The sequence below is a fragment of the Neophocaena asiaeorientalis genome, unplaced genomic scaffold (assembly GCF_003031525.2).
Source record: "Neophocaena asiaeorientalis asiaeorientalis breed wild unplaced genomic scaffold, Neophocaena_asiaeorientalis_V1.1 scaffold133, whole genome shotgun sequence".
Taxonomy (NCBI): Eukaryota; Metazoa; Chordata; class Mammalia; order Artiodactyla; family Phocoenidae; genus Neophocaena; species Neophocaena asiaeorientalis.
In genome coordinates this window covers 2,448,240-2,464,805 of record NW_020174429.1, presented here as the reverse complement: position 1 = coordinate 2,464,805, position 16,566 = coordinate 2,448,240, and the positions used below count along the sequence as shown (strand labels likewise).

General features: G+C 44.9%; 1 protein-coding gene and 1 pseudogene across 1 annotated transcript in view; one reads left to right on the top strand and one right to left on the bottom strand.

Annotated features, from left to right (window-relative positions):
• MYO5B (myosin VB) overlaps positions 1-16,566 on the top strand; it is a 373,495-nt gene that overhangs the window by 251,957 nt on the left and 104,972 nt on the right. Inside the window, exons 11-12 of the mRNA XM_024756795.1 lie at positions 7,616-7,697; positions 8,225-8,365. Coding sequence (XP_024612563.1) covers positions 7,616-7,697; positions 8,225-8,365 — 223 coding nt within the window. The remainder of the gene's footprint in view (positions 1-7,615; positions 7,698-8,224; positions 8,366-16,566) is intronic.
• On the bottom strand, positions 4,049-4,305 carry LOC112407471 (40S ribosomal protein S27-like pseudogene; annotated as a pseudogene).

Below are 16,566 nucleotides of genomic sequence, written 5' to 3'. Positions count from 1 at the left end.
GCCACCCCCTGTCTTTGCTTTTTCTTTTTTGTTTTTTTTTTTTTTTTTTGCGGTACGCGGGCCTCTACTGTTGTGGCATCTCCCTTTGCGGAGCACAGGCTCCGGACGCGCAGGCTCAGCGGTCATGGCTCACGGGCCCAGCCGCTCCGCGGCATGTGGGATCTTCCCGGACCAGGGCGTGAACCCGTGTCCCCTGCATCGGCAGGCGGACTCTTAACCACTGCGCCACCAGGGAGGCCCTTGTCTCTATGATTTTGATACTTCCACAGACTTCATGTAAATGGAATCATAGTATCTATCTTCTGGGACCATCTTATTTCACTTAGCATAACGTCCTCAAGATTCAACCATGTTGTAGCATGTGACAGGATTTCCTTTTTTTTTTAAAGGTGAATGATACTGCATCGTATGCATGTACCACATATTATTTATCTATCCATCGATGGACATTTGGGCTGCTTCTCCCTCTTGGCTATTGTGAAAATGCTGCAATGACCAAGGAAGGGTGTGCAAATATCTCTTCTTTTAGACTTCTTGGATATATAACCAGAAGTAGGATTGCTGGATCATATAGTAATTCTATTTTTAATTATTTGAGGAACATCCATGTTGTTTTTTATAGTAGCTGCACCATTTTACATTTTTACCAGTAGTGCCCAGGGGTTCCAGTTTCTCCACATCCTTGCCAACACTTGTTGTTTTCTGTTTTTTTTGACAGTGGCCATCCCAATAGGTACGAGGTGGTATCTCGTGGTTTTGATATGCATTTCTCTAATGATTTATGATGGTCTTTTCATATGCTTCTTGGCCATTCATATATCTTCTTGGAGAAATGTTTTAAGTTCTTTGACCATTTTTAAATCAAGTTATTTACTTTTTTTTTTGAGTTGTAGGATTTCTTTATATATTCTGGATATTAACCCCTTTTCAGAAATATGATTTGCAAACATGTTCTACAATTCTGTAAGTTGCCTTTAATGATATATTTTAAGTAAATTTCTTAGGCTCACCATTTGCCTTCATCATTTTGATGGAAATTCTTTTTTTTTTTGATGGAAATTCTTTGTGTCTTTGTTATGTTTTGTTTTCTTGGTCTCACTCTTCAAAATAGACTTACAGATAATTTCACAATCCTAAGTTATTTATTTGGAGAAGACTACCCATCCTCTCTCTGTCTAGTATGGAAAGGTTTCATGGCGAATGGAGGGGGAGAAGTCAGTGATTGCATTTACCCTGAAGCCTGTGAACAGTGACCCAACCTTGGACAGCCCAGAAGATTCCTGGACATGTCTTCTTCAGGGTAGACATGCATAGCTGGCCCCAGTGTTCTCAGATCCAGCAGATCACCCGAAGCAATTGGGTTCTCCCTGGAATCTCTGAGTCTCCCAGGAGAGCCATGTAACTCAGAGTGCTCGAAAGTCAAGCTCAACCTTCCAGAATTGCTCTGACACAGCCCTTTGGAGCATTCCTGGAACCAAACACCACTACATAGTCTTAAAGCTTGGATAAATTCCCATTTCTCTCTGTTCATGCCAGCACCCCCATGAATTCACCCTCCTTTAAATTTTTGTAACACATAAAATCTCTACTAGTTGGAAGGTTTCATATACTGGTTTCATGTTATCCTCCTAATAGCTCTGTTGGGCAGGGTCCATGACTTGCTCTTCTTTGCAGCCCTTACAGTTCCTGGGACAGTTGACTGATGGATTGGGAGAGGGTTACCATATGGTGGGCATCTTTCTGTCCCACATCAGATTTTCAGACATGGAGAAGAGCCGGGAATTGGAGCACACTGCAAACTGAATGGACTTGGTCCTCCAGAAGAACTGTTCTTGACCTTGGGATGTGAGCAGTGCCTAGAACTGTGCTGTCCCTGAAGGACAAGTCCTATGTGGGGACATCTGGGCACAGAGAGAAGCACGTGAGCAGAATTCAAGTCCTGCCATTCTTAGGTGCAGCTGGCACCCCAGGATTATTTAGTAAAGAGATCAGAAGGGTTGGCCTCCCTAACAGACTGCAAGGTGCCCTTGTGAGGTTTCATGGGCTTCAGGAGGGAAAGAGACCTTGAGAGGACTTGTTTGACTTTTAGTACTCATTCCCTAGAAGCCCCCCTCTATGTCTAACCTATATCACATATCTTTTCTTTTGACCTTTGGTAGAAGGATAGAGAGAGGTCTTGGTGAAATAGAAAGACAAGCCTGAGCTGAGAAAGTCTAGTTCCTTTGACCTGTGCTCCAGGGGAAGAACTGTTTCCCAACCTTCAAAGCATCTCATTGCCTCTCTGCTCTGGAATGAATGGTTCGTGGAGGTTAATAATTAACTCAGAGTGATGGGTTGACTTCTATTTATTGCAGTTTCACTTTCCCACAGACACTGCCTTATTTTTATAGAGGTGCTTGTATCCCTTACCCCATCCTGAAGTCGGGTAGAATGAGAAGGGAATTCTCTACTTTTCTACTACGTTTTTGAAGATAGGGGAACATTGAAGTAGGGGTGATAATTGTACCACCGTGAGTACAGATCTCAGGTCTCAGCATCAAATCCTATTTCATGTTTTGACCTTCCTCCCACCCAAGGATTCTAGTCTAAATATTCCCAACATTGATTTTAGAAGAGAAATCCAATTCCCTCTCATATATAAATTTCTTTGTGATATTTTAATCTTGTGAACTATAAATTGATCCATTGTGTTTATTTTAAAAAGTCATCTCTATTGATGGCAAGAATTACTACAAATACAATTTAATTTAGAGAAGTTGCCCTATCTCCCTATCTGTGGTTTTCTTAGACATTTTCCAAGCTACCCAAACCCCTCATTCATGTCTGGCCCTCCTGCATTACAGTAATTACACTAGACGGCAGAGGAATTGTTACCAGATAATATCTTAGAAATAGAGAAATTATCAGCTAATTTCAGGCCCTCTCAAATTAATGAGAATGTTCCTTGTGGAGTGCTACCAATGTAAACCTTTAAAAAATGACAAGTGGGAGATATTTAAATCCTTTATCTGTGGAGCCCAGTCCAAGCTCAGCAAACACGCCCATGTGCTGTTATCTGGCCGGTTGCTAGGGTAGCTCTTTTATCGTCCTTCTAGGCTTTATTAATGAAATTTCCTCTGGGACTTGGCTGTCATCATCAACCTTTCTTGGGGTGTGACGGGATTATAGGGGGAGGAAATGAGGTCCTAGGAGGCATAACTCGGGCTATAGGACCATCCTCTGGGCTGGAAGGACCCTAATCCAGGGTAAGGACTGGAAGAGCCAGTGCCTCCCTCCTGCATGGTCTGGAGTGCCTCCAGCTTGGATTTTGCACCTTTGATCGTGTTTTATTGACCTAGAATTACTTCTCTTCTGTGGGCATGACCAAAGGCTGTGCTTTAATGTGGTTGTCTCCAAGCAGTTGATTCCTTTGATCTCAAGATGATTTCCCACTTCTCCGCGTCTTATACCTTGTTGGGGGAGGTGGGCACAGAGGAGGAGAAGCCTGATGTGTTCTGGGCACTGAGCCAACCCTGTTGGGCATCTGATGCATTTATTTTTGCTGGTTCTGCTGTTTGTGGTGCTGCCTTTCCACCACCACTACCGTCCCCAACCCCACCAGGGGCAGCTCCAACATTTCTATTAGGGAGTGGTAGTTCAGCCTGTTTGGAAGGGCTGGCATAAATTTATGTAAGACTGAGAAAATTCAGTCACCCATACAAAGAGTGAGAGGGCTAGCGATGTGAGGTTATGAAGGCTGAAGCCTGTGTCCCCAGCCTGGGGTCCCTCGGCATCACCCCTCTCCCGCTCTCCACGTGCTCAAACACTTCCTCCCCTGGGAAGTTCTCCTCTCCTCCACAGCCCTTCCTAGTCATCTCTTCCTTCTTTATGTATTTATTTATTTATGCTCATAATCAAAACTTTATTGAAAAACTGACTTCAAAATAGAGCATTGTTGTATACCTTACAAAATTAAACATAATTGCATCATCTTGGTAGATTAACTAGAATTACTAAACAGATAAGGCTTTCTGTGATAGAACCCAGATTCAGGAAGTCGCATGGATCATTAGTGGTGCTTTCTTCTACATGAACGCCCTTCTGTGAGCCTGGCCTTTCCTCCCATCAGCTGGCACAACACTGTTGAACAACCAACACAAAGCACCACTCTCTGAGCATGGCTGAAAACTGTGGTAATCCTGTAGCAACCTGGACATTTTACATCCATAAAGAATTTGGGCTTTGAACCAGCCCGTTTTTTTTTTTTTTATGTTTTTTCTTTTCTTCTTCCAAGGAAGGATGCAGTAAATCTCTAGCCAAAGGCATGTTGAGGCTTTCGCAAGCCCAGCCTGTCCAAAGCAGCAGCACTCATCTGGGCGCGTGGCGTCCTCTTCATTTATTCTTTCTTTCTTTCTTTTGTTCTTTCGTTCTTTTTCTTTCTTTTTTCTTTTTTAATTTTTTATTGACTTATTTATTTTTCATTCTTTCTTAAATGGAACTTTTATTCCTTTCTGAGTTAATGTGGTCTCAGAAATCACTCTCTCTGGGTTCAAATATTGGCTCTTCTGTCTACTGACTCTCTGACTTCAGACAGGTTATTTAGTTTCTTCAGCAGTAGGATGGGATTAGTAATAGACCCGAGCTCTTGTTTGTTGTGGGTGTTCAGGGAGCTCATGAAGCATCTGGGGCTTGGTGCTCTATAGGTGCTCATTTACAAGGTCCCTGCCAGCTCATTCAGCATGGTGCGTGAATGAGAAAAAGGTACCTCTTCCTCCTCGATTTCTTCCCCTTCTTACCCCCTCAACCTGATGCCTTTGCTCTGCGAACATGGTGGCCCCACTCATTTGTAGCTGAAGCTGCTGATGCTATAATAATGCTTCCAGCTTGGTGGGTGATCACATCCGTTCAGTTGTACAGGTGAATCTCATCTCCACACGCCATTGGTCATTTGAAGTCCTCTCATTTCCACCTTCCTTAATGTCTTTAGAACATTCCCATTACTTGGCCACCACCAGCCTAAGCCATGACCTGACTGGATCTTTCCTGAATTACTGCTCCAATAATAACTGCCTTACTCGACCTCCTGCATTCAGTCTCGCACACCTTCCCACAAATCACAGTGTTTCTAAGATGCAAGTATGGTTGTCATTTCTTTTCTTTTTAATAAATTTATTTTATTTATTCTTGGCTGCACTGGGTTGTTGGCGGTGCGCGGTTTTCTCTAGTTGCGGCGAGCGGGGGCTACTCTTCACTGTGGTGCGCAGGCTTCTCATTGCGGTGGCTTCTCTTGTTGCGGTGCATGGGCTCTAGGTGTTCATGCTTCATAGTTGTGGTATGCGGGCTCAGTAGTGGTGGCTCACAGGCTTTAGAGTGCAGGCTCAGCAGTTGTGGCACACAGGCTTAGTTGCTCTGTGGCATGTGGGATCTTCCCGGACCAGGGCTTGAACCCATGTCCCCTGCATTGGCAGGCGGATTCTTGGCCATTGCACCACCAGGGAAGCCCTGGTTGTCATTTCTTAATTTAAAATCCTTCAAATTTTCCCCATTTCTCCTGGTGAAATCCAAACCCCTCAAGTGTAGCATGCAAGGTCTGCAGGTGGGACTGTGCCTGGCTGTGCTGTGCCATGTCTCATCTCCTTACCTGCCCTCCTCTCTGCAGGCTCCAGCTCTTCTCCAACTCCCTTCCCCAGCAGTGATCGAGCCATATTGCAAACATTTCAGTTGAGTAGTTGATGTCAGTATTGATGATCTAAAGTATAAAGAGCTCAAATAAGTCCATTTTTAAAGTTAAAACCCAACAAATACTTCACCAATCACAGACAGTTCACAAGGTACAGACAACTAGTACACACACACACACACACACACACACACACACACACACAGAAAGATGTTGAGCTCTATCAATAATCAAAAGATATTAAAAATCAAAGAACAACATTTTTCGTATAATAATTAACCAAAGATTTTTAAAAGTTAATCTACATTACTGACCAAAGATCTGTGATGCATTAATACTCCCAGTGAGGGGCAATGAGAACGTACCTGATTGGAGCACAAGGGAACTTTTGGGGTGATTATGGTGATAAAAATTGTTCTATATCTGGATTGTGATGATGGACACATGTAGTATAGTATTTATCAGAAACTCATTGAAATATATCTTTCAAATTGGTGCATCTTATCGTACATAAACTCTAAGTCAAACATGAATTTAAAGACAACATGATTAACCAGGATTAGGTGAACAAGATGCTTTCATACATTGGGAGGCTGGGGTGGGGGTAGGGTGATAACATCAATTGGCTCCATCTTTCTGGAAGGTAATTTTCTTCTACCATTTAAGAAAACAAACTCCAACATGGTAATTTTCCTTCTAGAATAGCATCTTAAAGATCATGAATTCAAAGATGTATATCCAATATTTGTCACAGCAGTGATAACAGCTAAAAACTGCAAAAAGAACCAAAATGTTCTACAATAGGTGATTGGTTAAATTATGATTCGTCTGCATGGGGGCCACTGCGAGCCCAGGAGAAGGCTTTGTGTGAATTGGAAAAAGGCATCCCTTCTGGGGCAAATGCTCCCTCCCAGACTTGAGGGGGGCATCAGCTAAATTCTGGCCCCACTGGTCCCCTCACCTGGGCACCTGTACAATCCTCAGGCCTAAAGCAGCATCTGTGATCCATACGAGGGTCCATGAGGCAGACATTAAAACTGATGTCGTTCAGGACTTCCCTGGTGGCTCAGTGGTTAAGAATCTGCCTGCCAGTGCACGGGACACAGGTTCGATCCCTGGTCCGGGAAGATCCCACGTGCTGCGGAGCAACTAAGCCCATGCACCACAACTACTGAACCTGCACTCTAGAGCCCGCGAGCCACAACTACTGAGGCCCACGCACCTAGAGCCCATGCACCGCAACTACTGAGCCCACATGTGGCAACTACTGAAACCCATGCACTCTAGGGTCCATGTGCCGTAACTACTGAGCCCACATGCTGCAACCACTGAAGTCCACCTGCCTAGAGCCTGTACTCTGCAACAAGAGAATGCAATGAAGAGTAGCCCCTGCTCACCGCAACTAAAGAAAGGCTGTGGGCAGCAACGAAGACTCAATGCAGCCAAAAAACAGACCCAACACAGCCAAAAAACAATAAATAAATAAATAAAACTGATGCCTTTGAAGAACAATGGCATGGGAAAATGTTGAATAATGAATGGGGAGTTAAATGACAAATATAGGTATAATTTTACATATAATTCTACTTTTCTTCAAAAATGTAAAATCACTAGAAGGAAACATACCAAAATGTAACTGGTGGTTAACATGAGTGATAGAATCATGGGTGACTTTCTCTTTTTTACACCTGCTTTTTCCGAATGTCCTGCTGTCAGTACTTTTTCTAATTGCGAAAAAGATGTACATTCTCACTTTCCTATTTAATAGGACTCTGTCGTGCTAATGCCGGCAACAGTGGTCTCTTTGGGCACAAGAGCAGATGGGAATTGTGTGCTGGAGTTAAGGCTAGAGCCGGATGGTAGCAGAGGACGAGGGCTGCCTTGCTGAAGTCCCAGTGATTCCTTTGGTAAAAGGAGATGTCTCTTACTTTATCCTCTGCTCTTCCCATTCTGCAGGTTTGAGACGTTTGACGTGAACAGCTTTGAGCAGTTTTGTATCAACTATGCGAATGAGAAGCTCCAACAACAGTTCAACTTGGTAGGTTTTTCTGGACCCGGACATGTCGGGTCGGGGAGACCTCTCTCCCCACCAGGGAGTGACAGACAGCCCGGCCTACTTCTCTTCTGTCCAGGGTCAGTGGGCTCTAGCTCTGCCCTGACCTGCCCTTGGTTTCCTGGTGGTGCCCCAGCTCTAGGCAGGTGCTCCCCACTGCTCAGAAGAAGGTCAGTGATCCTCTCCTTGGCTTTGACTCCCACTCTTTTGACCCCGAGCTTCTGGGGTATTTGAGCAATTGAAAGCCAGCTATGAGGCTTCTCGCTACTGGTTGAGGTATGACATTACAGGTGATTATTGGAGTGTCCTAGGGAAGGGTTCACATGGGAGTGAGGATCACCTAACTGAGCTTTTTTCTTCTGCATTCATGACTGTGACTTGTGCCTAAACCTTTTCTAGCGAGTGTGTACCATCCTCCAGGGCTCAGAACCCATGTGGTTGAAGCTCAGGGGAGTTGAAAGTTAAGGTGTGTCTATAGTTCACTAACCTTGACCTTTCACTTCTTAAACCAGCATGTATTCAAGTTGGAGCAAGAGGAATACATGAAGGAGCAGATCCCTTGGACCTTGATTGATTTTTATGATAACCAACCTTGTATTGACCTCATAGAAGCTAAGCTGGGCATCTTGGACCTGTTGGATGAAGAATGTAAGGTAAAACTGTTGATGCTATCATTGAATCAGTTCAATTATAGGCTTGGGGTGTGGGGCAGAGGACAGCTCTGTGGTGCAGGGGAACATGTGAGATCTCAAAGCTGGAATTTCATCTGTGATTAGCTGGCCTTCAGTTTGCTGGGAGAAGCATTGGTGTCTATTCTGCGTACTAGAAGATACCAGAAGGTAACACGTTGAGTATGACTGGCAGGTATTTCTGCATTGGTGAACATGTGCCTCTTTTGGCAGAGACTGGGTGTTGCAGATTGGCATGATGTGATGGTGGTATGGATTTGGTGCCCCAGATCACCTAGGTGCTGAGAGAAGGACCCCGACTTGTAGACAGGCATCCCAGAGAGTGTGGGTCAAGAGCACAGGGTCATCTTTACCATGCCAGATGGCTTGGGAGCGATAAGAGCCACATGCTTGGTAGCAGGTGAAAGCTGTAGATTTCCCCCATGTAGCTTGTCATGGATGCTACCTGCTATAACAGGAAGAGGCCTGAGTTGCCAACATGGAGAGAAACAGGCAGCCTTGGAAATGTGGGGCAGGGGAACTGGGTGTTATCAGTCACCTAACTACTTTGGCCTGTGAGCCCTCCCAGAGTCTGTCATTAGCCCCACCAAAGAGCCCAGGTAGCCTCCAGTGTTCGGTTGCCTCAGGCCAAACAACCAACAGGGAGGGAACCCAGCCGCACCCATCAGTAGTCAAGCTGATTAAAGTTTTACTGAGCTCTGCGTGAATCAGTTCAATTATAGGCTTGGGGTGTGGGGCAGAGGACAGCTCTGTGGTGCAGGGGAACATGTGAGATCTCAAAGCTGGAATTTCATCTGTGATTAGCTGGCCTTCAGTTTGCTGGGAGAAGCATTGGTGTCTATTCTGCGTACTAGAAGATACCAGAAGGTAACACGTTGAGTATGACTGGCAGGTATTTCTGCATTGGTGAACATGTGCCTCTTTTGGCAGAGACTGGGTATTGCGGATTGGCATGATGTGATGGTGGTATGGATTTGGTGCCCCAGATCACCTAGGTGCTGAGAGAAGGACCCCAACTTGTAGACAGGCATCCCAGAGAGTGTGGGTCAAGAGCACAGGGTCATCTTTACCATGCCAGATGGCTTGGGAGCGATAAGAGCCACATGCTTGGTAGCAGGTGAAAGCTGTAGATTTCCCCCATGTAGCTTGTCATGGATGCTACCTGCTATAACAGGAAGAGGCCTGAGTTGCCAACATGGAGAGAAACAGGCAGCCTTGGAAATGTGGGGCAGGGGAACTGGGTGTTATCAGTCACCTAACTACTTTGGCCTTTGGTTCTCTGCTCTATGAATTGAGGGGGTTTGGTGTTTGGTGATCAGGGGATAAATGTATGCCAGCTCCTCCAGTGATGGAAACTCTAATCAAAAGGTGTAGAAGCCACACGTGGTTCTCAGTATTGAAACGGAAGAGCCCAGTTGAGTTTACTTTCTGGTCTCCCATGTCTTCCCTCTAAAGGGTGGCTTGTGGCTTGATGGTTTAGGAGGAGCAGATGTTTCTCTTCCAGAAGGACTCTCCAAGTTTCGTTGCCTTTGAAAGTGAGAAGGAACAATTAATAAGACAGTGGAAGACAGAATGAAAATACACTGAAATCCACAGCACATTTTTTTTAGTGGTGAGAGTGGGCACCCTTGTCTTGTTTCTGATCTTAGAGGAAATGCTTTCAGTTTTTCACAACTAAGAATGATATTGGAGAGGAACCAAGATGGCGGAGTAGAAGGACGTGCTCTCACTACGTCTTACGAGAACACCAGAATCACAACTAGCTGCTGGACAATCATTGACAGGAAGACACTGGAACTCACCAAAAAAGATGCCCCACATCCAAAGGCAAAGGAGAAGCCGCAATGAGATGGTAGGAGGGGCGCAATCACAGTAAAATCAGTTCCCATAACTGCTGGATGGGTGACTCACAGACTGGAGAACACTTATAGCACAGAAGTCCACCCACTGGAGTGAAGGTTCTGAACCCCACATCGGGCTTCCCAACCTGGGGGTCCGGCAACAGGAGGAGGAATTCCTAGAGAATCAGACTTTGAAGCCTAGTGGGAATTGACTGCAGGACTTTGACAGGACTGGGGGAAACAGAGACTTAAACTATAAGACACTGTTGAAAGAAATTAAAGGTGATGCCAAAAGATGGAAAGATATACCAGGTTCTTGGTTTGGAAGAATCAATACTTTGAAAATGACTATACTACCTGCAAATGAATCAATGGACAAGGGATTAATCTCCAAAATATATGAACAGGTCATGCAACTCAATATTAAAAAAAACAAACAACCCAATCCTTATCCATGTTCATCAGTGGTATTGGCCTGTAATTTTCTTTTTTTGTGACATCTTTGTCTGGTTTTGGTATTGGTGATGGTGGCCTCGTGCAATGAGTTTGGGAGTGTTCCTGCCTCTGCTGTATTTTGGAAGAGTTTGAGGATAGTTGTTAGCTCTTCTATAAATGCTTGATAGAATTTTCCCGTGAAGCCATCTGGCCCTGGGCTTTTGTTTGTTGGAAGATTTTTAATCACAGTTTCAACTTCAGTGCTTGTGATTGATCTGTTCATATTTTCTATTTCTTCCTGCTTCATTCTCAGAAGGTTGTGCATTTCTAAGAATTTGTTTCTTCCAGGTTGTCCATTTTACTGGCATATAGCTGCTTATAGTAGTCTCTCATGATCCTTTGTATTTATGATCTGTCATTTGTTAGTTCTACTTTTTCATTTCTAATTGTTGATTTGAGTCCTCTCCCTTTTTTTTCCTGATGAGTCTGGCTAATGGTTTATCAGTTTTTTTAATCTTCTCAAAGAACCAGCTATTAGTTTTATTGATCTTTGCTATTGTTTCCTTCATTTCTTTTTCATTTATTTCCAATCTGATCTTTATGATTTCTTTCCTTTTGCTAGCTTTGGGTTTTTTTGTTCTTTTTTCTCTAATTGCTTTAGGTGTAAGGTTAGGTTATTTGAGATTTTTCTTGTTTCTTGAGGTAGGATTGGGTTGCTATAAACTTCCCTCTTAGACTGCTTTTGCTGCATCCCATAGGTTTTTGGTTGTCATGTTTTCATTGTCATTTGTTTCTGGGTGTTTTTTGATTTCCTCTTTAATTTCTCAGTGATCTCTTGGTTATTTAGTAGTGTGTTGTTTAGCCTCAATGTGTTTGTATTTTTTACAGTTTTTTTTCCTGTAGTTGATATCTAGTCTCATAGCGCTGTGGTCGGAAAAGTTGCTTATACATTTCAATTTTCTTAAATTTCCCAAGGCTTGATATGTGACCCAAGATGTGATCTATCGTGGAGAATGTTCCATGTGCACTTGAGAAGAAAGTGTATTCTGTTGTAGTTGAATGGAATGTCCTGTACATATCAATTAAGTCCATCTGGTCTAATGTGTCATTTAAAGCTTGTGTTTCCTTATTTATTTTCTGTTTGGATGATCTGTCCTTTGGTGTAAGTGGGGTGTTAAAGTCTCCCCCTATTATTGTGTTACTGTTGATTTCTGCTTTTATGGCTGTTAGCGTTTGCCTTATGTATTGAGGTGTTCCTATGTTGGGTGCATAAGTATTTATAGTTGTTATGTCTTCTTGGATTGATCCCTTGATCATTATGTACTGTCCTTCCTTGTCTTGTGTAAGTCTTTATTTTAAAGTGTATTTTGTCTGATACGAGTATTGCTACTCCAGCTTTCTTTTGATTTCCATTTGGTTGGAATATCTTTTTCCATCCCCTCACTTTCAGTCTGTATGTGTCCCTAGGTCTGAAGTGGGTCTCTTGTAGACAGCATATATATGGGTCTTGTTTGTGTATCCATTCAGCCAGTCTGTGTCTTTTGGTTGGAGCATTTTATCCATTCACATTTAAGGTAATTATCAATATGTATGTTCCTATTACCTTTTTCTTAATTGTTTTGGGTTTGTTTTTGTAGGTCCTTTTCTTCGCTTGTGTTTCCTACTTAGAGAAGTTCCTTTAGCATCTGTTGTAGAGCTGGTTTGGTGGTGCTGAATTCACGTAGCTTTTGCTTGTCTGTAAAGCTTTTGATTTCTCCATTGAATCTGAATGAGATCCTTGCTGGGTAGAGTAATCTTGGTTGTAGGTTTTTCCCTTTCATCATTTTAAATATGTCCTGCCACTCCCTTCTGGCCTGCAGAGTTTCTGCTGAAAGATCAGCTGTTAACCTTGTGCGTATTCCCTTGTATGTTATTTGTTGTTTTTCCCTTGCTGATTTTAATATTTTTTTGTAGATAGTTCCATTAATGAGTGTCTCGGTGTGTTTCTCCTTGGGTTTATCCTATATGAGACTCTCTGCATTCTCCAGACTTGATTGACTATTTCCTTTACCATATTAGGGAAATTTTCCACTATAATCTCTTCAAATATTTTCTCAGACCCTTTTTTGTTTCTCTTCTTCTTCTGGGACCACTATAATTCGAATGTTGGTGTGTTTAATGTTGTCCCAGGGATCTCTGAGACTGTCCTCAGTTCTTTTCATTCTTTTTTCTTTATTCTGCTCAGTGGTATTTATTTCCAATATTTTACCTTCCAGGTCACTTATCCATTCTTCTGCCTCAGTTATTCTGCTATTGATTCCTTCTAGAGGATTTTTAATTTCATTTATTGTGCTGTTCATCACTGTTTGTTTGCTCTTTAGTTCCTTTACGTCCTTGTTAAACATTTCTTGTATTTTCTCCATTCTGTTTCTGAGATTTTGGATCATCTTTACTATCATTGCTCTGAATTCTTTTTCAGGTAGACTGCCTATCTGCTCTTTATTTGTTTGGCCTTGTTGGATTTTACCTTGCTTCTTCATCTGCTGCATATTTCTTTGTCTTCTCATTTTATTTAACTTACTGTGTTTGAGGTCAGAAAGCAGGCTGCAGGATCATAGTTCCTCTTACTTCTCTCACCCGGTGGGTGAGGTTGGTTCAGTGGCTTGTGCAGACTTCCTGGTGGAGGGGACTGGTTCATGTGTTCTGGTGGGTGGGGCTGGATCTTGTCCCTCTGATGGGCAGGGCCACGTCAGGTGGTGTGTTTTCAGGTGTCTGTGAGCTTAGTATGACTTCAGGCAGCCTGACTGCTAATGGGTGGGGTTGTGTTCCTGTCTTGCTAGTTGTTTGCATGAGGGGTCCAGCACTGGAATATGCTGGCCCTTGGGTGGAGCCGGGTTTTAGTGTTGGAATGGAGACCTCTGGGAGAGCTCTCACCGATTAATATTACATGGGCCCAGGAGTTCTCTGGTGGTCCAGTGTCCTGGACTCAGCTCTCCCACCTCAGAGGCTCAGGCCTGTCCCCCAGCTGGAGCACCAAGACCCTGCAAGCCACACGGCATGGAAGGAAAGGAAGAAGAAACAAACAAACAAAGAGACAAAACCCCAAGACAAATGGTAAAAGCAAAACTAAACAGACAAAATCACATGAAGAAACATACACACACGCACTCACGAAAAGAAAAGAAAAAAAGAGGATGAAGAAGAGGAGAGCAACCAAACCAATAAACAATCTCAAAAACTAAAACAAACACTAAAAAGTAAACTAATAAATACACAGAACCAGGAACAAATCAGATGCAGAAAGCAAACTAAAAAAAGGCAATGAAAGCATAAAGCAAACACACAAAAACGATAAAAAAAATGTAAAGACAAAAGAAAGATGAAAACCAAAGGAAAAAATGCAAAACAGCGTAGTAAAGTAAAAATAGATAATATAGTTTAAAATAAAATGAAAACAAAGGAAAACAAAGAAAGAAACACAAGGAAAAAACACAATATAACAAAAAAGTACAGTAGAAAGAAGAAAAAAATAAAATTTAAAATATATTAGAAATAAAAGCATAAGAAAGAAAATAAAAAGTAAATAAAAATTAAAAGAATAATCATAAAAAAAAGAACAATGGAACAAAACAAAACAAAGAAAAAAAAGTAGTGATGTTTTCTTGGGGCCTCAGCTGTCAGTGTCCGTGTCCCCCCAGTGAGCCGCAGCCAATCCCTGCCCATCCAGGAAGTCTTCTTATACTTCTCAGTAGGTCTCTGCTGTGGGCATTTTTGGGCCAGCTGAGCCTCTCATCTGGCTTTCCTCCTGTGTGTACTTGTCCCCAAAGTTCACAGCCTCAATTGTGGGAACACTTGTTGTCTATTCACGTATTCCACACATGCGGGGTTTACCAAGCCAATTGCAGGGATTTTAACCCCCTGCTTCTGCAGCTGCACAGAGAGATTTCCCTTTCTCTTCTCTGGTCGCAGAGCCCCTGGGGTTCAGCTTTGCCTTTGGCCCCGCCTCTGCTTGTGAGCTGCCCTCAGGTGTCTGGTCCCCTCCCAGGCAAGAGGGGGTGAAAGCAGCGGCTGTAAATGCTCACTTGCTCACTCAGGCCGGGGGGAGGGAGGGATACAGCAGTCACAATTGGAATGTGCAGGTGTGCCTGCAGCAGCAGAGGCTGGCACGGAGTTGCAAGAGCCTGAGTTGCGCTGTGCCTTCTCCCAGGGAAGTTAGTCCTGCATCGCGGGACCCTCGGCAGGGGCAGGCTGTACAGGCTGCCGGGAGTGTGTGGGCAGTGACCTGCCTTGCACACAGGACCCTTGGTGGCAGCGGCAGCAGCCTCTGGGTTCCGAGATGAGAGCTGCGGCTCACGCTCACACTTGTGTAGGCGTTGCCCTGCCGTCTGTGGGCGCACGGAGCAGGAAGCTCCTCGGGTGGGCCTGCCCCTCTTCTCCCGCAGCCCACCACAGTGGATTCTTGCGGTCCAGCAGGCCCAGGTTTTTTCCCGGACTCCCTCCTGGCTAGCTGTGGCACACTTGACCCCTTCAGGCTGTGTTCACGCCGCCAACCCCAGTCCTCTCCCTGCACTCCGACGGAAGCCCGAGCCTCAGCTCCCAGCCCCTGCCCAGCCCTGCGGGTGAGCAGACAAGCCTCTCGGGCTGGTGAGTGCTGGTCGGCACAGATCCTCTGTGTGGGAATCTCTCTGCTCTGCCCTCTGCACCCCTGTTGCTGTGCTCTCCTCCGTGGCTCCAAAGCTTCCCCCAGCCCTGCCAGTGAGGGGGCTTCCTAGTGTGTGGGACCTTTTCCTCCTTCCCAGCTCCCTCCCAGAAGGGCAGGTCCTGTCCAGATTCCTTTGTCTCTTTTTTTTTTTCCTTTTTCCTTTTGCCCTACCCAGTTACGTGGGGATTTTCTTGCCTTTTTGGAAATCTGAGTTCCCCTGCCAGCGTTCAGTAGGTGTTCTGTAGGAGTTGTTCCACATGTAGGTGTAGTTCTGATGTATTTGTGGGGAAGAAGCTCATCTTCACATCTTACTCCTCTGCCGTCTTGAAGGTCCTCCCCCCCACATCTTTATCTGATGGTTTTCAGCACATTTTCAAAGCTGGGGACTTCATCTGGAGTCAGGTTCAGGAACAGGTAATTCCTCAGTGTGGCAGAGGTGAGCCTTGTCTTGCTCCGCCTGTGAGGTTGAGGTAAAGGTGGTAAGAAGTTGTCCCTGCCTCGAGTGGCACTGGCTCAATGACAGAAGTCACAGCCCAGGCCCTCCAGTCTCCCCTCCCGGTGTTCACCACTCACTCATATTCTTGGCTTAGTGTCCACAGCCAATAGCTCCCTTCTGACACTCGGGGAACACGCTCCCCTCCCCCTTGTGACCCTCTGTGATCCTCTCCATAACCTTCCCCAGCTCCACACCCCCAACCCATGTCCTCGGTCCCGTTCTGGCCTGCTGAGCCAGCGCAGCCCCCCAGGCCCTGGCTCCAGGAGGGCTCCAGCTCTTCATTCCCCTACCCAGTTGTGAAGTCCAAGGTCATACAGGGCTCTGAGGCAGGCGGCTTGTTCTGCATTGCTCTACCTGGCTCTGTGCTGAAGCGCTGACTACACCAAAACCACGGCCCCAGGGGGGCCTGGCCTCTCCTTTCACCTTACACACACCTCTCATAGGAACAGCCCCGTGCCTCAGGGTGATTGAGTCTGTGAATTCAGCAGCTGTCTGATCAGTTCTCCCTGATTTCTCCTGCCTTTGGCAGGCAATCCAGGGCCACGTGTGCGTTTGTTTTGGCTCACAGTTTGAGGTTCTCAGAGGTGCCACTACCCTAGGGAACGTGTCCCAGGAATGTCAGGTCACGGCGGTGAGAACACGGGTCCCAGTGCAAGGTGGGAGACCTCAGACTGCTGTCCAGAGAGTGGGACCCAGGCCTCTGGGTGAGGGA